The 17,298-nt window shown below is 32.8% G+C and overlaps 1 protein-coding gene across 2 annotated transcripts in view; it reads left to right on the top strand.

The window, feature by feature from the left end:
- Positions 1-17,298, top strand: part of MIPOL1 (mirror-image polydactyly 1) — a 298,374-nt gene that overhangs the window by 54,536 nt on the left and 226,540 nt on the right. Inside the window, exons 2-3 of one of the 2 annotated variants that reach the window (XM_040256732.1) lie at positions 1,385-1,522; positions 2,089-2,167. In XM_040256732.1, the coding sequence (XP_040112666.1) occupies positions 2,149-2,167 (19 nt within the window). In that variant the 5' untranslated portion in view covers positions 1,385-1,522; positions 2,089-2,148. The remainder of the gene's footprint in view (positions 1-1,384; positions 1,523-2,088; positions 2,168-17,298) is intronic. The other variant, XM_040256731.1, reaches the window with a different exon arrangement.

Below are 17,298 nucleotides of genomic sequence, written 5' to 3'. Positions count from 1 at the left end.
GGGATGATTCAGAATAGACTTAGTGATACAAATACATATGTGTTAACACAGTCTTACTGATTATATCATAACTTAAATGTGTAATAAATACACTTCTAAAAGTTTAGTGTAAGAAATTTAGTTGATACACATCAGGTAGTATTCAAGTAAATTTGTTCTGAATGTTAGCCTAAAAAAGTAAAAAGTAAAACTGGGGTATTTTATTTTGTGTACTGCCTGCTATCTTTATGTTTTAAAATGAGCTTGTAATGATATTATACAGGTGCTGTAGGTCTTTTTTGTTGTTGTTGTTATTGGAGTTCATTAAAAACAATTAGTTTTAGACCATTTTGTATAGTTACAGTAATACTGAGTGTTTAGTTTTATATCCATCAGAGATTATTTTTCTTAGCCATTTAGTATTTATAAAATCATAGCTTAAATCTCTAGCAGTCTAGTTAGGGTTTACCAGTGAGAGAATATAGGTGTTGGTCTGACAGTCCAAGAGGGAACTACAAGTTTCACCTGCAGCCAGTGTCCTATATGAATGATTTAGTTTCATTAGATTATAGGAATTGCCTGGTGTGTTTTGGAACTCATATTCAGAACTTGAATGGAAAAATCACTAATTACTCGGGTGTGAAGAAATTATCACAATAAGCCATAAATGAAAATCTTTTTCTTAAGGAATGAAATCAAATTTATATATAAATATATATATATATATATATATATATATTTTTTTTTTTTTTCCCTTTTTAGTGTCCTTTTGAAACTTAGATTAGGGGGAAATGTTTTGTTTTTGGCTCTGAAGTATTCACTTATATGCCCAGGAGAGGGCAGCATTTTACTATATCAGTCTCATAAAAGAATTAGCCCTACTTAGACTGTCAATGTTTCTTGTAATTACTCCCAGTATATTTGTTGCTTGCTTATGAATTAACTTGCATTTATGGAACTAAATCATTCCAATCATTTAATTACACCTGAGGAGCTGAACTATAATTGCTTGCTTCCAACTAGGATCTGATATGGCTTGAGCAGTATTAATTTGGTGTTTACTTTTCTGAGTGCTAAAAGCATTAAAATGATTGTGCAGTGGGATTACATTTTACTAATTGCTGGCATTCATTAGCTGGGTAAATGATGAAGAAGAGTGACTGTATATCGCAAAGGGATAAAATTATGGTTTTAAATAGTATATTACTAAGCACATTAAGGCCTGTAAGGCATGTTTTAAAATACTCCAGAGGTTATTAAAGACTGTATTTTCTACATGTCTTGCTATATGAATCTCTTATTAAAAGACTGCAATTATTATTAACCTTTTTGGGCAATATGGAAGGAAATGGCTTCATTGACTGGAACATATTTCTTTGATATTAATAACTTCCTATATTTTCAGTTAATCCAAAAGTAAATGAGGAACTTAGAAAAAGATTGCCAACTCCAGATCAACATATTTAGAGAAAATTGGAATAGGAGAAGCTTGCTACAGCTTTATTTGAGGACTTTTTAAAGAACGCAGAGTTCTAACTGTGAGGTGAATCTAATTTTATTATTCTCTTTAAAAGCATGCAAAAAAGTGAACTTGCATAGCTTTGATCATATTTATTATGAAAACAAATGCAAGAGAGAAATACCAATAATTCCTCAAGCTGAAAATAACCTTTAAAAAATTAGATTAACATTTTAAAATTATACACTATGAAATATTTATGTGAAAATATACATTCAAGTAAATAAGTTCGAAATTTTTGCTATAAGCTTATGACAGAGTAAAATTCCTATTTTTCTTAAATTGTTGAAGTTGTATTAATAGTTAGAGAAGACTTAAGTTAAATAGATTGAATAGTTCCCTAACCAAAGGAGCAAGAATGTCTAGACGCTTACCCTTGAACTGTATTTACTGAAATGTGTGAATGAAAGAACTTTTTTTCTGAGAAAAAAGATTTAATTTCACGTGTTGAAATATACAGTTAATTGTCCTATTATAAGTGTTTTAGAAAACCAGTTATCCTGTAAATTCTCTGTTAAACAAAGGTAAGATTTAGGTGTGTTCTGATATATTGTTTTAAGTTTATTTATCTAGAGTTGGCTTTATTTTAGCCTCAAATCTTGGCGCAAAAACCAGAGACATTGCCAGAGCAAACAAGAACAGAAGTGCAAATGGAGGACTGGTCAAAAGGTAAGGACTTTTAAGGTATTAATACCAAACCCCAGGTGATGTGCTACTTTAAGGCACTGAATGAAGTGTGTTTGTTCTAACCAGTGTATTAGACAGGAGCAGATAAGCACAAGCACACATGCATGCACGCACACACGCAAGGAAGGAAGTATACATAGAAAGACCCACATTCTTCAAAAGAGACACAAGGAGAAAGAGAAAAGGCACAGAGCAAGAGATACTAAAAGAGAAAAAGGAAAGCAGACACACAAAGAGAGAGAAAGACACACACCCACAAAGTGATACAGGAGATTGAGAGAATGACTAGTAGAGAAATGCATACAGAGAGGCAAACTCAGAGAAAGAAACCCAAACAGAGAAAGGAGACACAGACACAAGGGGGAGATGGTAAACTCAATGAAAATACACAGATACACATATAGAGGTACACAGAGAGAGACGCGTGCATAGATACACACAAGAAGACACACATCCTGAGACTCATGGAGAAGTACCAGAGTAAGAGAAACAGACATCCTGTGACAGTGAGAGAGGGGTTGGGCGGAGACGGGAAAGGGACACAGTGAGAGAGAGGGGCACCTGTGTACACGCAGACAGTCTCAGAAAGAGACAGAGATGAGACTCAAAGAGACAGAGATGAGACTCAAAGAGACATGGAAGATACACACACATGCAGAGACAGACAGACATGTATGGAGAGGAGACACATACACAGAAAAGCAGAGACACATACAGAGACACTTGTACACTAAAAGGCACACTCAGAGACAACCACAGAAAAACAGGCAACGGGGGACTCTCCCTAAAGAGTCAGAGCCACAGACACTTGCAGAGATGTGCAGAGGAAAGCGGAAGAAATACTTCGAAAAAGAGACAGAGACATGAAAACAGTCAAAGACAAGGAGAGAAACAGAGAAAAACACAGATGTGCACACGCAGAGGGAGAGAGCAGTCAGAGAGAAACGCAGTTTGAAAGACAGACAGACAAAGAGATGTCCTGCCAAAGGGAGAAATAGTGGAAAGATGGATGGTTGGATGGATGGGATGGATGGATGGATGGATGGATAGGTACAAACGTAGGTAGATAAGTAGAGGACACCCATCTGTGTGTAGAGCAAGGTAGAATAAGTGCCACACAGACAGGTTTTAAAAATGTTTGGTTTTTATTTGAGGTCTTTTACACTAAATCTGGATACAGTTGCAAATCTGAAATCCTTGGATAACAAATCATTCTGAATATAGTATGACATATAGTTGAAAACTTGAAATTTTATGTTCGTCATTTTTATGTCCTCTAAATTTTTCCAAATAGAATTATTATCGAAACATTGCACACATCTCTCTTTCCCCTTTCCTTCAACAGGGCTTTCTTTACCATTTATCAACCACACTGTTACCTTTTTTGGAAGGTTAAAGGCCATTTGAGGGAACTCTTCTGTCATCCTTGAACTAAATCGGTTAATAGCTACACATTCTTTTGAGATACAGAAAGATGCTGCACTGAGTATATCTTTTTTGATTTCTCCATTTGTTTTTGATTTCTATACTATTATTGATTTTCTTGTCATTTATGCGTACCGTTAGCAACCTTTCTCTTATTTATGATTCTAGGCTGCTGTTCTGAGTTTAGTATCCATGTAACCGATTGCATTGTGTATAAAGGAATAGCAAGTAATACCTGAGTAATGTATATAGTTAAAGATTTTAATGAAAAGTTAATAGCTTTAGTGGAAGGATTTTGTGGCACTTGATTTTAGTCTACTCTCTTTATATTCAACTTGTGATAATGATGTATTGGGGTGAAGCAGGAAGCTATTTGTTGTAGCTGTTTTTATTCATTTATGCAGATAAGCAGGCAAACACTCTTGAAAAACTCAAAGCAGTTCTTACTCAATGTATGTGCAAAATGAGAAAAGAGGAAGTAAATAACAATGCCCTTCTTGCTTTTGTTCCCTGTTCAGAGGTCACATTGCTATGAAACCCATGTGGTTCACATTATAGACCAAAGGATCTTTAAGGAGCCAAAGGAATTATTTTTAATATCTCCAAAGAGTAGGGACTGTAGAGGAAATACTTCTCATAAATGTGAAACAACCATGAGAAATGTTAAGGAAGGGAACTGCTGAAGCTCTAGGACACTTGTGGAGAGGAAGGTTTTAGGCCTGAAGACAGATGCATAAATAGTTTGCAGGAGGCAGACTGCAGGAGACGTGACTGAAACATCATTAAGAAAATTTGCATTTTTACAGACATTTTTTGGACATTGGAAATAGCACTAAGACATTCCTTAAGGACCTATTAGTGAAACATTATTAACAAATAAAGTTAAACAGGTAAATGGAGTATCTTTTGAGTTTTGTGATAACCGATACATTTACTTTTTTGTTATCAAGGTTCATGGGATTTTTCATAAAGCACAGATTGCTTCAAAGCTCTGCTAACACAAATGTTCATAGGTTATTCTTATTTAAAGTTATCTTAATTTTTAAGGAAACGGAGCTAATTAATAACTTTTATTATACTTTGCATCATCTTACAAGTTTCATTATAAGGAATGCTGAAGTGGTCATTCTTTTCCTAGCTTTATTTTAGAAACATTGCTGAAATATTTGACGTCAAAGATTTGATGAGGTAAACAACATTAACTGGTGAAATGATTTACATTTTTCTTGGTTTTTATCATTATTCTCAGTTTAGAAAATGTAAAGCTGAGATTGATAGGATAAGTGAAGACATCTATAAACTGTACAGGTTTCTTTGGGTAGTTAAAAAAAAAACAACCCAGCCCTGAATGAATTAAATTTTAGGTTGTGGAAGCAATAAGTGACAACATTTGTGTGTTGTCTAGTTAACACTGATAACATCTTCTGGCTTACTTAAGAAGTAAACGATGTTTTGTCCTTCATGAAAGCCTTCTCTTTTTCAATATTCCTTTTTCTTCTCTGCTTTTGAAGAAAAAAAGTGAAATGGTGCAGTCAAAGGGCATATGTAAAGTTAACCCTCAGAAAGAACCAGTTACTATATAATTGATTGTTTAGCCTGTCTTAAGCATATACTTATTATTTACTTAACAATGTAAGAAAAAAGTCTTGGGGATCAGAAATCTCTTATGAGTAATTATTGGGAATAGTATGATAAATTGCTGGATTTCTTAAATTTTGGTGATTTTTATTAAATTAGCAGAAACACAGTTGTTTTGTAGTACACAACAGTTTGTTGGAAATAATTTTAAGTGTGGTTTATGAATAAACGTGTGCCATAAGAATATATACCTACGATAATGGTAAAAATGAGGTCTGGATACCAGTTAAATTTAGAATATTGTTAAACTTGTTTAAATTTAGAACCTTTAGGGGTCAGTGTTCCCTAAGAAAGGTTAAAGAAGGTTATTGTGCCTACCCAAATTAAACACTGTCTGCTGTGTTTTAAATATTTCTTACCAATTGAGGGTAAGAAATGGTAGGAATCATACAGCTTGAAGAGTCTTTAGACAAAAACCTTTCAATTTTATGAGTTTCTTTAATATTTTTAAGTTTAGTATTTTAGGAGTTAATATTTAATATTTGTTTTGTACACAGAGTAGTTATTTTCACTTATATATTATCTCAATTTAAATGTGAAGCACATTTTAAAAACTATTTTAAGCATAGTTTTAAAAAATGAGCATAATTCTAAATCATTGTCTCAATTGAAACTTGAGCTGAAAGCCTTCTAGAACTACTTATGTCAATAGGTTTCTTACGTGTTGCAGTTTATTGGAGGTTAGCAAATATTTTTTAAAATCTTGTCTTGCCGCTCTAAGTAAAAAGCAACAGTCTTCTTTATATGTAAAGAGGACATGATTTTGTTACCATGATTTTTGTGGTTTTTCTATTAAATAACAAGGACTAAAACCTAGCAAAAGGTAACTTATAAGTAGTTTGTTAGTTTCTTCTTGAGTCAGAATACTGTTTAATTTTGCTTGGCATTTGGAACCTGTGTGCCACCTTCAACCTCTTTTATTATTGGTTCTTTTATCTTTCTCTCTTTTCACAAATTATGTATTCTTTTACTTTTTGCCCATATAGTGTTCTGTAACTGAATTACATCTAAAACTATTGTATGATTTGCAAGCATTTTATAAGAGTAGACATCTATAGAAAAACAACCTGGATGCTTTTAAATGTCTTTGATCGTTATGATAAAAATAGTAGAATTTCATGTCATCTTCATAAACTGTTTTAAAGTAGAGAGGAAGGAAACAGCAACTTATGTAAAATGGACATCCATTTCTACCAGCAGGATAGCTGGTAGGAAAAAATGAATCCCCTAGACATTATGATTAGACACTCCTTGAAATTCAAGGTGTTGGAACTGTCCACATAATTATTTATTCTGTTTTGAATTACAGGATTTGAATTGTACTTAATAATTGTCATTCTAGTTAGTAACGGTTTATTTTCCCTGAATGAGTAATACAATTTGTTTTTATTAATTTTCTTTTTGTTTAAATTTAAAGGAAAATTACCCTGGAGAACCAATGCATTTAATAATTTCAGTAACATGGTATAGTAGAAAGAATGTAGGTTTTGGAACTAGATAGACCTGTGTTTTAATTTTTCAATCTTCTACGGACTACCTACCTGGACTTAGGTGCAAGTTTCATAATTATTTTCAAACCAGAGTTTTCTTGTTTATGGAACAGGGAGATACTTCCTTTTGGAGAGTTTGGAAGATGAGAGATTGTGTATGTAAAAGCCCTACTACAATACCTGAAATAGGAAACAAGTTTAATATGAATTTCATATACCAGAATAATTATTTTCAATAATGTAGTGGTAGTAATGGTCTTCACAGATGCTTAAAAAAATAGATTATTGACATATTTTATAGGACCTAGATAAGTGGTGGTGATTGCATCATTGTTCTTCCACCCAGCTGTGAAAGATAGTCTATAAAAAAGTTTCAGAAGTACTAAGAACACAAATAATAGTATTTGAAATGGTTATTATTAGTTTTATAGGAAGTTATTCTCTTTAGATATAATGTTCACAATATCAAAAACTTGATATTTTTCAAAGTAGTATAGTTTATATTTAGTATATTTATATTTTTTAGAATAGTATATACAATCAATAATAATCATTTAGGGTAAAATCTAATTGTGTCTGTATTGAAATCCCAATTGCAGTAATAATCTTCACACTAGTGACATCATACTGTTTGCCTTTTCCTTTTGGCAAGGGTGAATATAAGAACGCATTTCTAACTTTTGTTTTGCCATAGAAGGGTTAAAAAAAGAGCATGTCAAGGTCTGCCTAAATTTACTATTTATCTCCATAGGTTCTAACTTAATAGAGTTCTGGTGGTTTCTTACACATGACCATTAAGAATATTTGAGAGTGGTTTTAGGACTGCTGGCAGTGAGCCAACAAGGATTGATTCATTTCCAGAGGAAATGCTAAGATACCCTTAAAAGCACGATTGAGGTTATGCTCTTTTAGAAAAAAAATAATTTCTTTAAAAAAAAAGTTTATAAAAATAAATGAGATTCTGAGTGTCTTTATTTTTTAGGGTTGATATGAATGATTCTGTCACGATTCCTGGCCTCATTAGAAAAATGTAATGGAAAACCAAAAAAGTTTTATAAGGAAAATTTAGTCTTCTAGCTGGTTATAAAGTTTATTATAAACCGTGTTTTGGGATTTATAATTTCTGCTGTTAGTAATTCACATTTATGAATTTATGTCATATGTATTTTTTACTTTCGTAGGCAGTTTTTTAAAAAGACTTTATTTTGTAGAACAGCTTTAAGTTCTCAGCAAAACTGAGCAAAAAGGACAGAGTTTCCATTGCACACCTAACTACCTAACCGCACACAAAAACAGCTGAGTATAGTGGTGTATTTGCTACAGTTGGTAAACCTGCCCATAAACTCTTAATGAGGGAAAAATTGGGGGAGATAATAGGACCCTTTATTTCTTTTCTTTCCTTTTTTTGAAACTAAATTTAGTCTTTTATGTCAGTTCAGCCTGTACTCTTCACATGGAATTCTTACTACCCTTTCAGTCCTTCATTTTGTAAAAATGATAATTACTAAGACTAAGCATGAAAAATGGTAAATTTTTTTTTAATTGGACTACTTCTCCATTTCTATGCTATTAGTATGATCCTCTCTTTTTACAACTTGGGACTCTTTCTTTGATTTAAGGAAATGCAATTCTGCTTTTAAAGAGGTGTTTTAAATATATTTGTGACCATGAAAATACATTTTTTTGGAAATAGAAAAAAACTACTTGAGTTTTTCTAAAGCTTTTGGCTTTGTTTTTCCAAGTTCTCCATTCTTAAGAATATGAGCTCTTTGATAAAAAGTCCTCATTCATTTCTGGTTAGGGTCCTTTCATGCCACAGCACTTCCTGGAATGCATATTTATGACACAAATCTCAATATAATATTATTGAATCTTAAATTTTTTAGAAATTGGAATTTCAGTGGATCATACTTAAGGTGATTATTATGGTCTCCATAGTGGCTGCATTTGTCACCTTAGCATGATTGTCCTGAGTGTGCGTTGGCATTTTGTTGATTTTGTTGATCTGAATCAATATACTGTGGTGTATAGACTGAATTTATGACCATTTACACAGTTGGTTCAGGTTGACTGACTGTTTGTAGAGTAGGACTGATATGACTACATTTACTCACTGTTTTTGGTTGTAAATACATGTGGAAGTTGAATATAAAATTTGCGGTTTAGTATGTATATATATTTGTGTTTTAATCAAAACTACCTGTCATGTAAGACATCATTATCTTCCGGGAGGAAGTTTCAGATACAGATTTTCTTCATGGTTTGTCTTTTGTGATTTTGTTTTTTCTTGGGGAATAAAAAACAAATTTAGAAAATCAAGCTATAAAATTTTGAAATTGGTTGCATAGATTATTTCATAGTCTAGAAGCTTTGTGGTAAAATTGATAATTTTTGCCAAATGGTATGATTGTGCTGACAAGATGTAAGGTAAAAGTAATTATTTCAGAAAATTATATTTGACATCATTTTTAATTTATTTTGTCTTCACATATTGAAACTTTTCTGTGCTTTAAAATCAGGATGCTAGTGAATGAAAAGCTAAAAGTAATCAGTTCACATTGGTAAATTTATACTTGTATAGATACTGAATATGTTAGTTTTTGTGAATTAAATATGTTTGAAGTTAAAAACCAAATACTCTTTTTTAATAGTTTCACTGGCTGTACTTAAAATAATGTGATGTACTCTAAAACATGGTAAACATTCTTTGATTTTGAGTTTAGAAATATATTCAAAATTAAGCAAAAAATACTCTTATTTCCTTCCTTAATTAATATCCTATTTAAGTTTTATCCTCTCTGTTTCAGATTAGTTTTCAGATTAATGTTGATCCCTAACAGATTAGGATAGGTAAGGTTTATTTAGCCTTAGTTTCCTTGAATCCACAACACGTATTGGAGGAAATCTGATAGGAAGAACTGGAGAAATAGTTCTGAAAGAATCAGGATTGTATATAAATTCTAGCATTTTGAGTATGGAATACAGAATATTTTGTATCCTTTCCATGGATTAAATTAAGCGTAAAGAATTTACAAATTTCAAGCAATTCTTATTTTAAGTAGATTAAATGATTTTTGAATCTTCATCAGGAAACCAAATGTTGCAGAATTTGGAGTCACTGAAGGCTTTTATTCAATTGCTTTTAAGAGTTTAAAGTTTAAAAGATTTCGGTTCAGCAAATCTGATTTTTTTCCTTTCAGAAACCTTCATTGTCTATATTTTTTAATCAGTCAATATATTTCAGCATCAGGACAATGCTGCATTAGTCCAGGTAAGAAGAGCGAAGACAAAACAAAAATTTTCATTAAAAAAGAAGTCCTTGATCTCCTGAGAATGCAGTGAAGACTAGCATCGGAGGAGACTTCCTCTGCATTTTTAATAGACCATTGGTCTCTAATAGGTTCTATATTGGTCCTTCTTTACCTTTTTCTTTTTTAAAAGTCTCTGCTTCTCACCACAGTCATTGGAAATGAACAGATTATATACATAGATAATTTTTACTTTTCTCAGGCTTTTTTTGTCTCAGGTATTTAATGCTTTTTTTAAAAGTTAAAAAATACTAACAAGATGGTGATGATGATGTACATTAGTATAGTAGTCACAGTTGATTAATAAAATGAGAGTCCTTACCTTTTCCTTTTGTTCCCTCCCCCACCAAATAAATGGTGAATTTGAATAAAACATATATCATTTGCATAGAAAGTTATGTAATGATGCCATATAGAGTGTAATGATTTCCTAAAACCTTGTATTTAAAGTAACCTGAATTACAATGAGAGATAAACAGAATATTTACCCATCCCTTATGAGCTGCTGCTGATATGTAAATTTATTCTTCTACTTTGCACAAATATACTTTTGAGCTACTGCTTAAACACTTTGAGGTCCTTAGTCAAACAGTTTTAATGATGCCTCCAATATTATGAAAGTGTGACATTTGATGAATGTCTCATATAGTTTTGATATCTAGGCACATGTCAACAAAAAAAATGAACATTGGTTTGTCATGCAACACCTAGATAATTTATAATTTTACTGTTTATATCCATCTTGACATTTTTTATCTGCCAAAGGCAGGTTTCATTTGGAATCTTAATCTGAGATTTATTTGGTGGATCTGGAAATCATAGCTAGGGTTCCCACAGGAAATGGTCCATCTACCAACAGATTAAATGGCAGTCCTGCAGTTGTTAGGGGAGCTCTGCATTTAACACACATGCATACTCATTCAGTCAGCACTGGGGAGAAAAATTAAAGTAGTAACCCAGGTTTAGGAACAATGTAGCTAAAAAGTCCCATATTTGCTGAATGACAAAGGGTTATATAGCAGCATTTCATTTTATTATTCGTGCTTGAATTTCTTGTTTGCTCTGTTGAGTCTGCTGACGAATACTAATAAATGCCTGCAACAATCCAGACGAGAGATGCCTGGCAACAAAGCTATGCGGTGGACCTCCCTGATCTTCTCCAGTTCACAACCTGACCTTTTGAAAAATTGGCTGGGCTAAGCTGCAGAATTTGGGTGTAATGGTTATTGTTAACTCCAGCTTTAGGATTTATTAATTTGTGTGATCAAGACTTACCTATACTTCAAAGTTTCAAAAGACCAAATACAATCATCCATCCATTAGAACTAACATTGTGTTTCAGTGATTTCCACTTAGTATCTGACTGGTGATTCTCCTGTTTTATTTTCCAAATCTAAAGATGATCTTAAATAAAATGAAAGGCATATGTAACGAAATCATTTTTTCTCCTTTTTACAATTGCCAAGGTTACCTTCCATAAATGCTTTATGGAATTGTTGAATTCATAGACAGTTAGTATGTGTTCGTACTTAGCAAACCAAAAATATATATAAAAAACCCATTTTACTTGCAGTGGTAGAAATGTAAGACTTACCTAGTTGATTCATATATTTAATTACTTTATATAAATTATTCTTAGGAAAAATTGAAAAGGTTGAAAAGATTAGAAATATAGTAAGTAGCCAAATAGTTCATGTCACTGGAGAAGAAAGAGAATATAGAGTACTATTCTGCTAGTTAATCTAATTTTATGATAGTTTTCACAGTCATTTTAGCTTAAATAATATTTGCAATGGTTTAAGTAGGATGATATAATTTTTACAAAGCTTTAATTTATGTGATAGTTTCATAAGTTAGGTAGTGTAAGCTTTAGTAATTATACTGGATTGTGTTCATGGTCTTCATATGGTGAAAAATGTTAAAATTTAAAAGCTGAAATACTAAAATAGAACAGTTTTTGCAGAAATATGTTGAATGAATATCGATGTGTTCATGACTGTTTCAGGCTTGAAACAAAAACTTTAAAAAATTTGTCCACCACTTCAATAGCTTTTTTAAATAATAAAAAGCAAAATTCCAGTAAGGTGATTTATATGTCTAGTCATTGGATAATTTGAAATGTGGTATACTAAGCCATTGAATTGTCTTAATCAAAGAAGAAATAACCTCACTAGTTCTTTTTGACATGTTTATTTAGAGATACAACCATGTAATGGAATGAAAGGACATAGTTTATTTTGAATTCATGTCCAAATGAATAAATTATATGACATTCCTAGGTTTCATGATTTTTCAGGTTAATAAACTTTTATGAAGCCTTATTTTAAAATCTTAGAGCTATGTGCAGCCTCTTCCGCATCACATGTTTTTGACCTCCCATCAGTATATATGGTGCACCTTATTAGAATTACACAAAACTGTATCTGTGCTTTTCAACATAATAGCCAATGGCTCCATGTGCTTTAAATGCTTGAAATATGAGCAATTAAAATGAAGAACAATGAAAATTAAATTTATAGTATCTTCTTCTTCATAAGGCTGGTTAAGCCAAAAAATAAATTGAAAACACCCCGAGAGAGTATACAATTCGTAGGTAACAAGTTTGCAGTTTTTAAGCCAAAGATCCAGAAGTTACCTAATTTCTTGTGACTCCTAAATTAGAATCTCTGAAGAATAAGTACCTGTGATTTATTACCTATGGTCCTGATCATATCTAATTTCATGTGCCAGTATAGTAGTGTTCAAATTATGTTACAGAAACATGCTATTTAAATTCCTTATTTTCCTGCTGTGGGAGTGAATTTACAGAAATATCCTCTTAATTTTCTTGCTGTGAGATGGATTTTTCTTTCAGGATCTTTTTCCTAATGTCAGGATTTCTGAGTTTTGAAGTTCTGTTATTTTTGTAATTTTTCAGCTGTATAATCTTATACAAACTTTATTAAACCATTATGTATTAACTACAAGTTGTAATTAAGCTTAAGTATTTTCTTTTTTTTTGTATGTATCTCATTGAATAAAGTAGCATTTTATTTATTTTCCACATTCATGTCTTTTGATTTTAATAGAAATTTTTTTCTCAATTATATTTTTATGTATTCTTACTACAGTTTAATAAAATATTTTGCTTTTAGCCAAGTAGATACTTGCAAATAATAATAGCTAAAATTTTTTGAGTGTGTCTTCTATGCTGATACTTTTACAAGAGATTATATAATTTAACTAATTTAATTCTCATAATAACCTTTTGAGGTAGGTGCTTTTTTGTGTGTGCTTTTTACTGATACAGAAATTGATGAGAGGTTTATTAATTTGGTAAAGGTCATACAGCTATGTTGTAGAGCTGGAATTCAAACTCTGTGGTCTGTCTTCAGAGCCCATGCACTTTGGTTTTGCTTGGAATAAATACACCAATATTCTACTTGGAAGGTCTGAACTTTATTCTTGTACTCACTCATGTTAAGTAGAGCTACTATAATATGGCAGAAGTTTCTGATGTCTTTTATGTTTGGGGAGAGAAAAGCTCATATATGCATCTATGTGGAAAACTAATCACCCCACACAAATAAAAGGAAGCAAATAGTCTGAAGTATTTAGTAAAGGGAGTAAAGAGTATTTGTATACATATAGAGATAGATGATCTACATGTAACTTAGTTAAGGAATTGGTAGAAGTTATTAGGGGCTATGTTGAAACTAATGTTTGTTTAGGAAAATTCTTAACCATTGGAAAAAAGACATATTCTGTTTAAAATGTGGGACTATAGTAAATCCATCATGAAATCACATTTATACTTATTCAACAGTAAAAAAAAAAAATCTTATCATTTTGATGTTTTTACATAATGTAGTGACAGTATACAAAAGAAAGAAGCGATAAACATGAGATTTTCATTCTTTTTATATTTATAAAATCTAATGCTACAATCAACGTAACAACCTTTTCAAAAAAAGAAAGATGGAGTATAAAGGAGTGATGACCAATTGTGTTAGCAGGTATCAGACAACACAATTACAAATTGCTTCTTTTATGGTTCATTTTAGATAGTCAGTGCCCCTGAATAGCGCCTGCATGTGAAGGAGCAAGACATACATTTATTTGAATGCACTTGCCTGTTACACTTCCATCCTTCTTTCTCTTTTCTGCCACTGAGCTCTCAGGTACCTGTGATGTTGCTATTCTGAGTAACCCCTGTAAGATCCCTAGAGACAATTCTAGCTCAACCACTCTGAAGAAACAGCTCTGTAAACAGTATTGACCCCCCAGGGGACCATCAAATCCATTTACACAGATACCAGTTGTCACAAACTATTTACAAAGCCAGACAGGACAGAATTTCCCAGCCTCTAAGAATCCCTATTTGATTCTAACTGTCTCCTCACTTCTGTATAGTAGTTGTGAAGTAACAGTTATTTTTGGCCCTGAGTTATGATTTCTTGGATGGCATCAATGTAGCTGAGTATATTATACATTAATGTGTAATTGTCTGGAGGACTGATGTCAAAGGGGATCCCAAAGCGTTCTTTTCTAGGTTAGGAAATAGTATGATGCTGTTAATTTTCTAGACTAAGGAGCTGAGAATGTGATACACTGACATTGAAATGGTTGACAATACTGATACCTCCAGCGATAAGGGGAGAATTTGTTAGATCATGAAAATGACCCACTGAAACAATATGAAGCCACTACACACCATATAATACAGCCAGCCAAGGCACATGCATTAAGAGTTTTAAAAAGTTGTTACTAAATTCACCCAGTTTGCCCAGATGAATAAACTGGCTCTAACAATAGCAGTAGGTGGCATTTGAAGCATACTGAGTAATAATCTTCTATAACATTATTTTCATTGGTGACAGGATAGGTTTACATGGCAGTGATTACTTACATTAGATAGCATGTAAAAATATTGTATTGTAAAAATTGGAGAATATATTTGTTTTAAGTAGTTAAAATTCATATGTCCAATTAATACAGCATGCCCACAGAAGAGCAAATAAATAAAGGGATTTATTAGTCATCACAAAAAATTTCATGTTATTTGAGGAAAGTTAGATTTCATAGACATGAATTATGAAGAAAAGATTGGTAACATTCTTAAGTTCATATGAAGAAATGAATTTAAATAGTTTTAATTCTGTTAGTCCTAATGATGGGACGATTGACAATGACGTTGATTCAACACTGAAGCAAATTATTAAAGAAAGTTACAGAGTTTCCATTTCAAACCATGAGAGAGAGAGGCATCAACAGAATAGAGTGTTTTCATCTGCCTAGAGGTAAATTTGAATCGGAAGTGAGTTGTTCTTTTAAACATTTATCTCATCTTTCTACTTGAATAGTGTATAAAACAGACCCCTTACTTCACTGTTGCTACACTTTATTGATATATTGCTAATTCAATGTTTTTTTCAAGTGATGGGGGTAAGACAGCATCTCAACTAAAGTTTTTGGTAGCATCAACCTGTTATTGGTAAAAATTTTTCTGTTGGGCCTGCAAAGTTTAGGAAAAGTAACTGAAGACTGAATTAGAGTAACTAAATGCAATTTTCTCTTGGTTGGTAAAGGTATTAACTCAGAAATTGAATTTAACTTGAGCTTTGAATAAGGTAAAGAAAATTTGGTAAAATGAAGTATGGTACAGCACCATCTTCATATTTGACCTGAAAAGTCAGTGAATCATGCCTGCAACTTACTTTGAAATGTTTCAGAAAAAAATATATATGTGTAGGTAGACTGACATAGAATAAATAATAAAGCAAGTGTAAAGTGTTAACATTTGAGGAATCTGCCTGAAGGTTATGTAGGAACCCTTTGTACTATATTTACAACATTTTTATAAGACTGGAATTATTTCAAAGTAAAAAGGTAGAAAGAGATGACTGTTATCTACCATCAGTCAGCTTTCTCATCAGGTTCTGTCTTCTTTAGCATGTTTATGCAGCCAGTGAAGTCTTTTGCATTTGTCTTTCATCTCTGGTCTCCATTGCTTGCCTTTTTTCCTGAATGACTTCAGTGTCTTAAAAGGTAGCATTCCCTGTACCCTGATACCTTCATTTATTCCTCTCCAAGTACTTCATCATCAGTCTATTTAATCAACACATTCCCAGATCTACCACATCTTGTCTTTACAGTGTTACGCATTTTACCAGTTTTCACCATTCCTTCTCTTTTGTACTCATTCTTCCTGTTCTCTTATTCTTACAGTCTGTCAGCTTTTTCTTTACTGAACTCAAACCCTTTGACAGTCCATTACTTTGCATGTTTTATTTGTCATGTTTTGGAATAAATGCCTTTGTGAAATCATCCCACAGTCTTCCAGTTGAGCATCAGGATGTTTGTGGTCTTTGTAGCCCTAGCATGCTCCTTAGTACATTGTCTTCAAATTATTAGATCAGCTTGTCTTCTTCACTGTACTGTAGAGTCGTTGAGGGGAGAATCTGTTTCTTACCCATCTTTGTTTTCCCAGTATTTATCACAGGACATATCACACTGTGGCATTTCCATGGATTATTATTAAGTGAAACTGAAAAGTGAAAGTGAAGTCACTCAGTCGTGTCTGACTCTTTGTGACCCCATGGACTGTAGTCTACTAGGCTCCTCCATCCATGGGATTTTCCAGGCAAGAATACTGGAGTGGGTTGCCATTTCCTTCTCCAGGAGATCTTCCCAATCCAGGGACTGAACCCAGGTCTCCCACATTATAGGCAGATGCTTTACCATCTGAGCCACCAGGCAAGTCATTAAATTAATGAATAAATAAATTATGAGGTCAAACTTTCTATACAAATGATCAAATTCTGATATAAGGTAATGCAACTATTTTAGAGCATTCAGAGGATTTAAAGAAGATGTGCTAAAATAGTTGGTCCAAAAAAAAAGTAAAAGGCAGACAGGAAGGAAAATTTTATAAGTCAGCTTGTTTACTTTAAAGTAAAATTAAATTCTCAGTAGAAGAATATGGATAGTTTCAGATCAGTCTCCAAATATCTAATGAACAGTTTCAGTTCAGTTCAGTTCAGTTCAGTTGCTCAGTCGTGTCCGACTCTTTTCGACCCCATGAATCGCAGCACGCCAGGCCTACCTGCCCATCACCAACTCCCGTAGTTGACTCAGACTCGCGTCCATTGAGTCAGTGATGCCATCCAGCCATCTCATCCTCGGTCGTCCCCTTCTCCTCCTGCCCGCAATCCCTCCCAGCATCAAAGTCTTCTCCAATGAGTCAACTCCTCGCATGAGGTGGCCAAAGTAC

Source organism: Oryx dammah, unplaced genomic scaffold (genome assembly GCF_014754425.2).
Source record: "Oryx dammah isolate SB20612 unplaced genomic scaffold, SCBI_Odam_1.1 HiC_scaffold_16, whole genome shotgun sequence".
NCBI classification, from domain to species: Eukaryota; Metazoa; Chordata; class Mammalia; order Artiodactyla; family Bovidae; genus Oryx; species Oryx dammah.
This window is presented reverse-complemented; position numbering and strand designations above follow the sequence as displayed.